Here is a 14,249-nt window from a genome sequence, read left to right as displayed (position 1 = left end):
AATGATGAATTGTGTTACAGTATATACTACTGAGTTCTGATGTAAGAAACTAAAATTACGTAGAACATTTTTCCTATCCATCAAATTTTATTCAAAGTGATAGTTATTAAAGTGCACAATACTCATTAACGACATATGTTTGATACAGATCAGTAAGATTTCTGTTCAGTTTACCAATGGTTTTATACAATTATGCTGTCTTCGTAACCAAGAAATTATAGGTCTCAGGGACTGCCACTAATTATATAAAGTTAATATAGTTGCATCATCCGCAGAGTCTGTAAAGCGGGTAAATAGATAAGATTTTCAAAGTTCAGGCTACGTTGAGAGTGGAAGTATTTTTTTTACTAAGTTGTATGTGGCCTAATTGACTTATCCCGCGACAGTTTCCGACCGTTTTCCCTAATCACGCAAGATATGCTACTACTGATGTTTAAACATGATTTTTTTGAAACATTCATCCCAATTAGCGTTAAATTGTAGTATGTGAAATGCCTAAATATCACTGGTTGCTAGTTGCAGCAGGAGATGGCTTCATCTCTTAGGCTAAACTATTTGAATGCATTGTTCCCTCATGGTGGCTTTGCAGTTAGGAACATGCATTTGTAAAGAGGTAACAGTTGTCAATGTCTTTAATCATAAAGATTGTATAATTGTGTTGCTGAAATTCTTGTCAATTATGTGAACCTTTGAAACTAAATAAATACAAAGTTGAACTGAAGGTAGATGAAAACGATTACCTGTGTCAAAGTTTAATTCGTTGGAACTACGTGGTATCAGTTGAATGTATGAGCCATTTTACATGTGAATGGGTAGATTTAGGTTGTTTATAGTTGATGATCAATGTCAAAATGTGTTCGAATTGTTCTTTTACAGCTTCCCTAATCTTCCATACTCGGGGAACAAGAAAACTCTAAAATCATGATTGTGAAATAAATTCATCACTTGTAAACTGATTAAAGAACTATAAGGAATGTTCCTGTGGCTAAACAAGTTTAGGGGGATACAAACCAATTAGTCTAAATCGAGAACTGATTTGAACAAGTTCATACGTTCAAGAACTGATTTGAACAAGTTCATATGTTCGTTACTGTGTTCTTTTCATCACTATCATGATCATGATGATATCATGATTAATGTTTAAAATACTGAAGAAAATGAATTATGTATAACCAAACAACAATACATTTATGTTTTTTCAACTATGAGTTCCCTAGCTTTCAGTTTGTTGTTGCAAGACAACAACAAAAAAAAAAAAAAAAAAAAAAAAAAAAAAAAAAAAAATCTAATCTCCTTCTCCGAACAACAGCTGCTTTATCGCAGACAATCTTTAGTCGATACAAAATATTGTTTATATGAGAATGAATATGAATGAGACGATCAGTACAAGGGCTAGGCATTTGGACATCTCGTAAGGCAGTAAACTTGTTTACCCTGATAGATCTGGTACAAGATATAAAGCATATGCTTTGCATATGTGTAAATAAACTTACTGCTTAGGTCTCAAAAGTAGTGCAACAGGTAAGAGTGTTTAACAATACGAACACCACCGAGCAAATAAAACTTTACAACGAGAAGAAAAGCTATGACTACATAATTGGCAGGGAAATCGTACAAGGACAAATCTCGATGCCATGTACAAGCAAACATAATACTTATTTTGATGCTCATGCTCATGCTAGGTAGTTGTATATCTGCGGGTTGCTCTTGTCTCTCTCTAAATATTCCCGGTCAATAAGGCTTTCAATCCTCTTCTTCAAGTCAACTGGTTTTATAGGAAATTTAAGCTGTTCCAAAAAACAAAAACAAAAAAAACACAAAAAAAAACAAAAAAAACACAAAAGACACCGGTCCATAAAAATCAGGCTCAAATCTTTTATAATATTTGAACAGGTTTCACATATTTCTAGAACTTCGACTACGTATGGGTAAATTCAATTTATGTGAAATTTCTCTAACGGATCAAATGTTATAATATAAGGATTAGCAAAAAGAGAAACAGATTAAACGGATCGAAAGTTTCAAAAGCCTCAGAAAGTGTGTAATAAACTAATAATTGCATAAATCCTCCTGAAGATATGACACAATTATAAGAAATCCTTGAACAGTAAAATTGTATTAAAAAGAGAAGTTTTTGGAACATGGGTTGGCTCGTTACCCAACAAGATTGCAAATATCGTTACTCGGGGAGTACTCGATTGGGACTTTTTAGCGAGTACTCGGTAACTCGGGTAGTACTCGGATGTTGACCAAGTTTGACTTTGACCAAGAAATGACAGATTTTCCAGTAGTCCTGGGTTTTGACCGATTTTTCGAGCAATGTCCAGTTTTGACCGATTCTCCGAGTAATCGCGAGTTTTGGCCTAGTTTGACCGGGTACTCGCCAAGTTTTACCGAGTTCTACAACCCTATTGACCCAACAGCCCGAACCAGCCAATTTTGCCACATACATTCATGAGTTCATAAGCTGCGCACAATGAATAAGTAGGGGCAGGATGTGGGTGAAGGGGACTGTGTGATACAACATCATGTTGGTCCATTAAAAATACTTGATGACAAAAATAGCCCATTCATGATAAATAGATGATTACCTGCTGAAAGAGTTCGGTTATCAAAAGTGTGTGGCTCAGAACTTTACGAGTTTTCATAATGCGAACAATAGCAGCATCAACCTGCAATATGTCTCAAAAGGCAATCAGGACTCTAATATCTGGTATAAAAATACCAAACGTATCATGTAACAGAGAATTTAAGACAGTTTGAATGAACGATCATGTTTGGATGATTGAGTAAAATCTTGACCTGGTATTGACGATCTTGGAATACTCTCTCTGTAGTACTTGCATTTTCTTCCACGGTTTCCTTCATCTGGATAGCATTAACCTGTAGCCACAATTTTTATTAAAAAGAAAAGGACTAAAAAGACTTGCATACACTTCGAGCAACGTTCGAACCGTTATAATATTAGTAAATAACAATTTATTCAGCATACGCTTTTTCAGTCTACTCACCTTTATACGATAGAGAGGTGCAGTAAATACATCATTGAACATGAATGAATCGGTATCATCCACTTCTCTACCTTTTGGAATCTGAATGAAAGATTGATATCAGTTTGTTTTTCGATAATTATCAAAAAAACAAAATAAAATAAATAACAATGAAAAAAATAATTCAAATCAATAACCACCTTTTGGAGGACACGAACTTTCCCGCAAGCAAGGGACTGCAAAGTTCTTCTCAGCTCCTTGTCCTCTATGCTTGTAGCATCCTTGATATCTTGAAAACTAAGCTTTTGCGCATCGTTAAACAGCATCAGAACCACAGTCTGAAAGGAAATAGTTAGCATTTTTATATACAGAAACATCAAGAAAACGTCATATATTGACCAACTATTCAAGATCAGATAAAGGGATAACCTGAAATAAGGAAACTGCGAGCTCCTTTTTGCCCTTTGGAAATTCGGCTTTCAAGACACAATGACCCAATGAATTTTGCCACATTAATCGTCTACCACTATACTTGCTCAAGTAAAATTCTTTAAATATATCCTGCACCGATGAAAAGGTTTCAACTTATAGTTAATCAAAAGCTGAAGAGCATTATAGAGCTAAAGATGACGACATACACCCATTTACTTATGTATGAGTCAATTCAGGTTACGATTTACATCTCTGAATGCTCAGTAACATTAATAATCAAAATAATAGAAGATAAAACAGAAGCAAAACGGTTTAAATAGGTTGAAGGTCGCCAAATTCAAGTTTTCAAGTGCTTTAAACCTCCAAAATCATCTACTTCTAAAATTTAGCTTTCTCAAACAAATACAACTTTAGTAATCATGTGTGACTTGACAAATAGTTTAATCATTAGAATCCTATTTTGGAACCAGTTACAAAAATGAGTGGATAGAAAGTGTTTCTGTCTGACCCAACCCGAGCAGTTGCAGCCCCATATCAAAAACTAGCCATTTCAAACTGTTAGCCAACCAGCCCATTTCAGAAACCTCTTAGTAGATTCCTAGTTCCTTCATGTCATACCTGATAAACATTTAACTCATGAGGTAGGCGAACATCCATTGGCGGATATGTTGGCCAGTACCTGCGTTCAGTTATCCATGTTACTATGGTTGGCAAAAGAAAGTTGATTTTCAGTCAAGGTTGCAAGAATCGCTACTCGAGGAGTACTCGGGACATTTTAGGGAGTACTTGGCAACTCGGGGAGTACTCGGATGTTGACCAAATTTAACTTAGACCAATTTTGACGGATATTCCTAGTAATCCTGAATGTTGAACGATTTTCCAAGTAACTGCGAGTTTTAGATTTCTCATGTTACCCTGAGTTTTGACCAAGTACTCACTGAGTACTCCGAGAATTGCAAAAACCGAGTACTCGACGAGTAATTCCGGGTTTTACGACACTGTTTTCAGTCATTTTCACGATATAAGGTCAGAACTGTAAAGCATACCCAGTTGTTAACACATGGACACTCAGCTCAATTCCCGAAGGGAGTTTCGTCCTAGCTTGAGATGATTGCTTGAAAGATTCATTTATCTCCTTTGATAACTCTATGTCCTAAGAAAACGGAATTACCAGTAAAATGTTCAGAATAATGATTTCATGCTGTTATATTTCCAGTAGCTTGTTATAAGTCATGATACACACCTTAAACATTCCTTCAAGCTTGTTGGTGAATTGGCTACCACATTCGGTTTTCAACTATAACAATGGACAAGAAATTAATTAACAGCAAATAGGCATGCATAATACAGAAAGTAGAAAAAAACTGTTCTTTTAAATCAACTGTTTCCATCATCTTTTGCTTTTCAAACAAAATAAAATAAAATAAAACAGCAAGTAGAAAGATATAGATTCAAAACCTTGGAGATCATAGACTTCTCAGCATCGATAGATGCACTCTTTCCCATAAGAAGCCTTTTCGCAAGATCCTTTTTATAGAAGGCTTCAAACACATCCTTACCCTATATTACAAAATGAGCCATAAATCAATGTAAAATTTAGCGACAACAGCAATGAAATTCAAAAACCTACGAGATACAAATTTTTAAAAATAAAATAATGAAAAAAGATATTATATGAAATACTGTAGAGGTGCCAGTAATGAACCGTTTACTTATGGGTAAAGGGGATGAGACCCCATCAAATTTAATATATCATCTAATAGGCGTTACAATACAAGACACGTGAAAAACCACATAAAACTTAAAGTAACAGAAGCATGAAAAGGTGAGTCTATATACATGACAGGCCATGTATATAACAACCACTAAGACAACGGTTCATTACTGGCCAAAAGAAAAAGGTTAGAAACATAGGGGTCAGACGAATCAAAAAAGTCACTGAAGGTAACTTCTAATAAATATAACATCATGAGTCATATACCTAAAGTTATATAATTACTAAAATAATAAAATTTTGAAAGGCAATTGACATGCTAATTAATTGTAACAAAGATTTTCTTGGACAAAGAGTTGTTTGTGGTCAACCGATGGATTGGGGCAGTACCAGAAATTGCCCATTTTAACACAATACGCAACAAAAATTGATCTTCTAGGTACCTGTATGAATCTGAACAAAACCAAGACTTTATCAAGTGTTCCCTCCAATTCTTCCTCAGATGTACCCTTATTACCAGCACGAAGTTTCTCATCCAGAAACTTGGCTATCAATTCAGCAGGACGATTCTGCAGATAGCAAATTAAAATTCTGTAAGTTTTACAACAATAACAGGCATACTCTCTACATGAACCTACTTGGAAATTAAAGTATAATCAAAGATACAAAAATCGCTACTCGGGAGTACTCGGTCGGGACTTTTTAAGAAGTACTCGGCAACTCGGAGAGTACTCGGACCAAATTTAACTTTGACCTATCTTGACCAATTTTCGGAGTAATCCGGAGATTTGGCAGAGTTTTACCAGTAATCCCCGAGTTTTTGGCCGTGTGTGACCAAGTTTGACCGAGTTTGACCAAATACTCGCCTAGTAATTTTGAGTTCTGCAACACTGAGTTTAGTAATATAACAAAAATGGTACCTGGCGAAGATTGATGAGATGCTCAAAAGCCTCTTTGATTGTGTTAGAGAAAATATCATTTTTAGAAAAGCTATCTTCCCATATTTTATCAAGCAACAGCTTGAATTCTAACAAGGATGACACCATATCTTTTTCCTTCTCTTCATCTGTTACGATGCTCTGTCCCGTATTCCGGATGTACATGCTAAGGGCATGTCGTAACGACTCTAAGGCACTTACTCTAGAGAAAAGTGTATACATCCTTTGAAGATCTTGAGTTCGATTACCATCCATCAACATTGTGAAACCCTAGATTTAGTTACCACATACTTTAATGGTTATACTAAATTTATAAAAATGATAAATACAACAACAACAACAAAAAAAGAATAAAAAAAGTTAAAAAAAAGGGAGTGTGGAAGTATCCATGCCTTATCAAGTATCGAAGAAATATGGAGCTCAAGAAGTTGCCTTTCAGCGGTTGCTACCAACGGTTTTCTTGTACTAGCATCGAGATAAAGTAAACATCTGTCATGTTCTTCATGCAACCTTACCTGCAACAATGAACACATGTTTCACATCATCCTCATTATTATCATACCAGTATATGTATAAAAATAAAAAAAGCATATATGATAACTGGATGTAGAGATGGAAGTTCCATCTCTACATCCAGTCATCATATATGATTGGCAATTAACATCCGATCCGATCCTCTTAAACGGATATGGATGATCTAAATGGATAAATATTGGATACGGATGTTTACTGGATCGGATATGGATGACAATTTGTAATCCATGGATGAATCCGATATCACCCAAAATGCTTAAATATATGAACATATATAAATATATCATCATAATTACTAATAGTTATATTATATACACTATTAATTAACTTTATACACATTCTTTTCACTTTTCATTGCATTAAAATTTAAATGTGTCTGATACTTAATTGCGGGATATTTCCCTCCATAATAAACTGATATTTCGATCAATGCACACTTAGAGATGATCATATTCTAATATGTATTGTTATCGGAACATATTTGTATATATATACAAAAGTTACGATAGACTAGTCAATTAGATTATTTAGAGCATATGTTATATACGTTACGACTTATTTTTTTAAGTAATTATAATTATATATTTTATTATATAAATTTATAACAAGCTACAACATTGAATAGTATTAAGTTGAAAAAAATATTTAATGATAGAAGTATCCAATGGATATCCTTTAACCCGAATAATCCATTGGATATGGATATGGATGAATTAAACATGAATGCATATGGATATGGATGAAACTTTGGTTAATGGATATGGATGTGGATATGGCATCATTCCGATCCATAGTCATTCCTAGATGGAACTAATAACCAACTACATATGATTGAGACAAAAAGTTGAAATGGAAGATATTAGCCCAAGGTGCATTTCGTATAGCATTGAACATCCTAAATCATTTTATTAAAAAAAAAATTAGAAAAGGTAAGTAATACAAACTGGGTCTTGTGAAATACAGGGCTATCATGAAAGGTTTTTGAGCATTAGCGGTAGTTGTGTTGTATCTCAACCACCAAGCAACACTTATCGAAAACCCGTAAGTACTAGTGTACTACTGGTTAAGCATAGGCCCATGTAGCTGCCATTATCAAATAACTTGAAAAAAATATTTTATAAAGCCATCTTCTTGGTAATCTTTCTCACAAGAGGTCTCAAGTTCAAACCTCACAAGCGGTACATATTGGGGTGGTCAGGATAAGGGTCCACAAGATAAACCAATTACGACGCATAAATCTAACTACAAATACTCACCCTCCCCAGGTAACCTGAACAAGGAAAACCTCATACGAAAGGAATGTTTGACACACAAATTATTATTTATTTATTTATATAATTTAAACAAAAAGTGTTTTGAGTATTACCCATAACCAAAAAAAGGTTTTCACCCCAGACTCGCCCATTTAACTGCCTCTTAGTTTATGTCTTGCCATTTTCCTGTGGGCAGAGTTTGACCAAACACAGAATTGTTAAATGAGGTAAGAGAGGAGATGCACACCTCTACATGTTTCAAATAATCTGGAACGTCAGAATTTTGCATATATTTTACTCCTTCAGCAGCATAAAACTCTGATGTACATTCAAGGAATGGCTTCTCAAAACATTCAGAGTAAATTCCCAAGGCAGTAAACATCTTCAGGAGATGACTGAGGAGCGTTCTATCAACTGCTTCACCTAATCTGGCAAGTAAAAAATAAATGCACGTCAATTATAAAGAATACATGAATACATGAATATTCAGATCTAATCCAATATTAAAGTGCCAAAGGTCTGGTGGTTTACTTACCTCTCACTCTCTATCATTTTCAGAAGGCCATAAACTGTTTTATGCTCGACTTCTGAAGCTATTGATAGATGCTTCCGGAAAAGTTGTAGACCCATGTCCCATAGTGACCGCACATTCGGAGTTTGTTTTACATATGTACGGTCAAGATACAACGCTATGCCACGGATCATCAACATTTGGTCACAAAAATCTTGCCAGGTTTTTTGCACAAGTGATAAGAAAACCCCAAGATCTTCACTTTGACCAACTAATGAGTGTATAGCAGCAGATATGTGAGCCTCACACTCCTTTTCAATCCGTTGGTAAAGACTTCCGCCCATTTTGTGAAGGCAAAGATTATTGACCGACTATAATTGAAATGAATAAAAAAATGGATGGTCAGATTAATGTCAGTGGATGGTCAGATTATTAGTTAATTGTATTACAAAAAATAAAGAAGTACTGCTCACTTGATAAAGCTTCTCCAAATCACAAGGATCTGGCTGCTTCAAGAATATGGCACTAATTGCTGACTTCAAGACTGCCCATGTATTCTCCTCAAAATCGGTTGGCAAGGTTGGCTTGCCTTTAAAAGAAAATACAAATCAAGAAGAAAAAAAATATTTCAAAAAAAACTCATGTGGCATGCAACATCAACGAAGTAAAAAAACAAGACAAGATTCAAAAATGTTAAAACACCATGCTTAAAACAATAACAATGAAGTAGGTCTCTAAAACTAATTGGATATGTGGATAGTAAAATGGTAATTTTAACGTAGCGATATGAAGTGTCCACATGTCACAGACTTTCATGCTACTTTTCTTTTGTTATGAATTCTTCTTTGGTAAACAAACAAAGAAGAAGACACGTAAAGAGGTGTTTTCATGCCCTTGAGCTGTTCAAGATAAAATTTTCACAGAAATCAAATGCGTGGCTTTTTCTTTAGGGAAAAAAAAAACCGAAAAATAGAATACAAAGAAAGCTAAAAAATTAAAAGTTGCAGCACATTATAATGTATCACCCTTCACATTTAAAAGCAGCATCATATAATCATAATGAACTGACATAAACATCAGAAAGAGTAATATAAAAGGAAATCCATGATATTCACAAGAAATAAATGATGACCCTAATAATTGGCACTATCAGCATTTCCTGATTGATCTAAAACAAAAATAAAAATATATCAATTATTCGTTGTATCCAATTCTTACACACATGAATCATGACTGAGAAAGTCAGCAGTGTCCAATTGTTCATCTGAGCTATAACAACTATGGATATCACTATAAAATATCCAGCCACATACTCAAGTTAAACTTACAAGTAAATTTCACATGTTTTTACTGTAAAAAGCGCCAACATCCACATCAAAACTTCAGCATTGTTAAAGTGAATGAATTCTGAATGTAAACTAAAGAACATTCTATAAAGCTCTTCTCATCTACAAGATTATATTACAAATCTGATATTAGTGACAAATGATACATACATTATCTAGACAACTAATACCTATAACGTTGAAAACTCTCATAATTAGCTACTCAATTTCATCTTAAACATACATAATTATAGATACGCTGAACTTAAATCAATCCATAAATCCAAAACCCTACATCTACAATTCAGTAATAGAACACCTAATTCAACACAAACTGTGAAATCCTAGCATAGATACAGAAGAGTGATTGAAGTAAAAGAGTAAGTTAGGTTAGAAATTGAATCAACAACCTTTATGTAGCTTAATTACGAATTTTTTAGCAGGTTGAGGCGGCTGAGCTTTTTTCCGAGATAAGTTCGCTGCTAATCCACCGGCAGATGAGGTACGGCCAGCATCAATTTCAGTTGTATCATCGATCATTGAGGAAGAAATATTCATATTAGTATTATTATTACTATTATTATCAAATTGAAAACCGTTTTTGTAATCTTGAGAGCAGGATACGGCTTGTGATTTGGCTTTCTTCATCGCCGGAAAATGAGGTCCTCCGCCGCCGCCGGTGGTTGTGGGTGATGGGGGTGGAGGTGAAGTGAAATTTGTGGATGAACGTTTGCGGTTGGTGTGTGAGGGTTGCGACATATGAAATTGAATTTAATTAAATATATGATTATGGTTAATAATTATGAGTAATTAATAATTAATAATTACTGTAATACGAAGGAGATGTGTAGGAAGAAGAAGGAGGAGGAGGAAGAAGAAAATGAGTTACGAATCTGTAAAGCTATTGGGGGTGTTTGGATTTGGATGTCTAGAAAATGAAAATAATTAAAATAGTCCTCGACTCCTAGGGTTACCTTGACATATTTTTAACTTTTTTTAATGAATTTTACTAATTATTGATGAATTGATGATAACTTTGCGGTTTATTAAAATGTGTAAAATATGGTATAATGGCACCAAAATGCATTAAACTTTTATTAAAATCCTATTGTATGCATTCAACTTTTAAAAGTTCTATTGTATGCATTTAACTTTATATTTTCTCTTATTGTATACATTTAACCTGTTATAACAGGTTACCTTCTAAGTCACCTTCTAAATATTTACATCTTTAGTCCCTCATATTTGTAAATTCTAATTTCATTAGTCCTTCTGTTAAACAAAACATTTATATCTTCATACATTCATCATCTTCATCTTGTCTAAATTATATATTAATTATATATCCATATATAAGTGTGTAATAGTGATCATTTTAGGTACTAATTAGAAAAGTTTGTTGATCAACCAAAAATAGGTGTGTTGATGGAACAGTTTGTTGCATAACAAATACCAAAACAGTTATAAAGAGATGAAAGCGAAAGCATCAGGTCTAATAATTGGGATATCGAGTGGGGTAGTGATTGGAGCGCTTTCGGCTATAATTACACTAGTTTGCTTTAGGTTTCATCGGAGACGATCTCAGATTGGTAACAACAGTTCTAAGCGAGCATCAACTGTCCCCATTCGAGCAAACGGTGCTAATTTTACGTCTATAATAGGCCAAGGGGCTTTTGGTCCTGTTTACAAAGCTGCGATGAGCACCGGTGAGACTGTCGCTGTTAAAGTTCTTGCAACTAATTCGAAACAAGGCGAGAAAGAGTTTCATACTGAGGTAGTTATTATTTGTACATGTAAGACCCTAATAATAATTGTACATCAGTGTAATTATGGTACATGAAGTGTGGGTGACCTTGTATATTAAAACAGAGGTCAGAGGGCGAACTGAGCAGGGTGCGCTCAGCGCACACTTAGGGGTGCGCCTGGCGCACTCCTCACTGTAGCCGGGTTCTATTGTGTTTATTCAGATATTTTGATGGGCAATTTGGTAATTTCACTTCTGGACGTATTGGAGGCCAGTAGGTCAGATCTTGGGGTATCATTCACTCCATTTTCAACAACCTTATCTTCTTCACTTTAATTTTGGAGAGAGAGTGTGATTTCTTGAGTGAGAAAGCTTAAATCCAAGAGGAAAAAGTTGTTCTCGGGCCATAGTGCGGGTATTAAAGTCGTTTATCTACTCACTAGCTACGTTGGGGTTGTAATGGTAAGCTCTAATCTTGATTTCCTTACTTTGATTTTGTGTAGGGTTAGGGTTTGGGTAAATGAAGAACATAAAACCCATATTTGTTGATTTTGGGTGTTCATGGGTAAGATGGAGTCATGAAGACTCAATGGTAACTAACTTAGGGCTTCAAAGTGTTAATCGATGTTATGAGTCCTAATTGGTTAGTTAATTACTAGCACACCTAGCTAATTGGTAAATGGGTGTTAGTTGGGTTAGTGGATGACCCGAAATGGGTGTGTTGACTTTAAATGAGTCAAAGGGGTTAATGATTTACATAGTTTGAGATTATGGGTATGAATTACCCTAATTGTGTTATAGTTAGTGTTGATAGACCTTAATCACTAGCTTTTAGGTGATTGACGATGGTCTTGACCCTTAAGGGGCGGTTTTAGTGAAAATTGGGCATTTAATGCATTTAAGTCATTAAATGCGCTTGAGTGAATTGTTGGTGTTTAGCCCAACAAGTTTGTTTGTTGATTGAGTACTTATTGTATTAGGTACTCAGCTTTGAAGCATTCGGAAGTATAAAATCATCACCAAATCATTGAGGTGAGTGGAATAATTATATATGTATCTATATGATTTATTTGCTTGTGGGGTATGGGTTAAAGTTCGATGTTGACGATACCATATCCTAGAGTATATTGTTGGTACGTTTTGATGAGGGTTTAAGTTCGATGTTGACGATACCTCATGTATGGATTTAAAGTTCGATGTTGACGAAGCCATACCGCTATTGTAGTGAAATTCGATGAGGGTTTTAAGTTCGATGTTGACGATACCTCATATGTGGGTTTAAGTTCGATGTTGACGATACCACATTTATTGGGACGAATGGGAATTAAGTTCGATGTTGACGATACCATTCGTTGAGCTAGCCTTGGGATTCGAATACTAATGGATGTTGTGAACATCAATGCTTATGTATTGTGTTGTAACGTATTGTGTTGTTGCACTATATGATATTGTTATACTAGCTTATGTTATCGAGGATTTAGCGTTATACATTATAAAGGTATGCTAATTATGTTGCTAGTATGTATGCGGATATGTTGTAAGTATTTGCAAGTAAGTAAGTTATATATGTATATGTATAATTATTGCATTCACTAAGCTTTGCTTACCCTCTCGTTGTTTATCCTTTTATAGGCTAGGGCGTTGATAAGGATAAGGGCGTACGGTTGGATTAGAGATTTTTCGCTTGTTGTTTGATAGGGGACGCTTTTGGATGTGATAGCTTTTGGAGTTTGACCGAGATGTGGGTAGTTTAACCCCAAACGCCATGCTCTTAGTGTCGTTTGGAATTTAAACTAGTGTGGTCGAAACTCGAACTTTTGTATAAAACTCGTAAAACGGCCGATGTGGGCCCCGTTTTGTAAAACTCATTTTATTATTGAATCGTGTGAGTTTTAACCATTATAACATGTTGTGAAAAGCATTTCGTCTAAATATGTCGGGAAGTGGGAGATCTTTAATTGAAAATTGACAAAACCGAACAGAACTGAATGTGGGCCTGTACGCGCCGCGCACCCCAAGGGGTGCGCGTGGCGCACTCTACTGATAAAAAAAAATAAAAAATTTGTTTCGCGTATTCGGTTGGTTATTGGTTTGTGTAACATCCCGCGTTTTTCCGTTAAATTTAATTTTAACACCGTCTTTTTTTTTTTAAACATAATCTTTCGTATTTAAATTAATAGTTTCCGTGAGTAACGTTCATTATATTCCCGCTATTTAATTTTGACATCACCCGTTTACTCGAGCGTTTTAAAAATATTCGTTTGGTTAATTCCCGCACCCGCTTTGAAAATTGAGGGACCGAAGTTGCCAAGTGGGCAAACTAGTTGACTAGGTCAACTAGTCAACCCACTCTTTCCACCATTCATTTCCATCTATCTCCTACTTCCTTTTTCTCTCTAGTCACCAAGAACATCAACTTCAACCAACTCACTAATTCATCATCTAAATCGGATTTAGCAATCCAACATCAAAACAAATTGTACTTTTGGAATCCTCGTTTCATCCTCTTCGATTTGATACTAGTCTCATGGCATGGGGTAAGAATTTCTCATGAAACCCTAACTTGTTAAATTCGTTTTTAGACTTGTCAAGTGGTTAATTAGTGTCTATGGCTCGTAGGGATGTCGTGTATGTAATTTGTATGCTCGTTCTTCGTGTTTTGAAAATATGACATGAACACCCAAATGGGTCTAGCTTAATCTTGAGTTTTGGTTGCTCAAATGATGTTATAAGATAAAGTGTATGTGTTAAAAGTGTTAGTTACTTCATTAGCTTCGTTTTGATATGTTGGATGATGAAAAACTAGCT

General features: G+C 34.9%; 2 protein-coding genes across 2 annotated transcripts; one reads left to right on the top strand and one right to left on the bottom strand.

Annotated features, from left to right (window-relative positions):
- Positions 1 to 1,146: 1,146 nt before the first annotated feature.
- On the bottom strand, positions 1,147 to 10,472 carry LOC139851581 (cullin-4-like). The gene is made up of 17 exons (XM_071840660.1): positions 10,108 to 10,472; positions 8,846 to 8,961; positions 8,397 to 8,743; positions 8,109 to 8,289; positions 6,467 to 6,589; positions 6,057 to 6,344; positions 5,580 to 5,705; positions 4,881 to 4,982; positions 4,666 to 4,719; positions 4,469 to 4,575; positions 4,041 to 4,101; positions 3,420 to 3,551; positions 3,191 to 3,328; positions 3,012 to 3,092; positions 2,803 to 2,883; positions 2,592 to 2,672; positions 1,147 to 1,787 (listed from the first exon to the last, which is right to left on the bottom strand). The coding sequence occupies exons 1-17, from the start codon at positions 10,454 to 10,456 to the stop codon at positions 1,674 to 1,676; spliced, it is 2,481 nt and encodes an 826-aa protein (XP_071696761.1). The 5' UTR covers positions 10,457 to 10,472; the 3' UTR covers positions 1,147 to 1,673.
- Positions 10,473 to 11,168: 696 nt separating this feature from the next.
- Positions 11,169 to 13,114, top strand: LOC139854353 (calcium/calmodulin-regulated receptor-like kinase 1). The gene is made up of 2 exons (XM_071843661.1): positions 11,169 to 11,471; positions 13,079 to 13,114. The coding sequence occupies exons 1-2, from the start codon at positions 11,169 to 11,171 to the stop codon at positions 13,112 to 13,114; spliced, it is 339 nt and encodes a 112-aa protein (XP_071699762.1).
- The last annotated feature ends 1,135 nt before the right edge of the window (positions 13,115 to 14,249 follow it).

The sequence above is a fragment of the Rutidosis leptorrhynchoides genome, chromosome 6 (genome assembly GCF_046630445.1).
Source record: "Rutidosis leptorrhynchoides isolate AG116_Rl617_1_P2 chromosome 6, CSIRO_AGI_Rlap_v1, whole genome shotgun sequence".
NCBI classification, from domain to species: Eukaryota; Viridiplantae; Streptophyta; class Magnoliopsida; order Asterales; family Asteraceae; genus Rutidosis; species Rutidosis leptorrhynchoides.
The sequence above is the reverse complement of the archived record's forward strand: the minus strand, read 5'-3'. Positions and strand labels throughout refer to the sequence as shown.

Excerpts from the sequence above, each read along its gene's own strand:
- LOC139851581 (XM_071840660.1), bottom strand. The coding sequence starts at position 10,456 with ATGTCGCAACCCTCACACACCAACCGCAAACGTTCATCCACAAATTTC. Across the intron at positions 6,590-8,108 it reads ATTATTTGAAACATGTAGAG|GTAAGGTTGCATGAAGAACA; the intron begins GTGTGCATCTCC and ends TCATTGTTGCAG. Across the intron at positions 2,884-3,011 it reads CACCTCTCTATCGTATAAAG|GTTAATGCTATCCAGATGAA; the intron begins GTGAGTAGACTG and ends TTGTGGCTACAG.
- LOC139854353 (XM_071843661.1), top strand. The coding sequence starts at position 11,169 with ATGAAAGCGAAAGCATCAGGTCTAATAATTGGGATATCGAGTGGGGTA. Across the intron at positions 11,472-13,078 it reads AGAAAGAGTTTCATACTGAG|GGCGTTGATAAGGATAAGGG; the intron begins GTAGTTATTATT and ends TTTATAGGCTAG.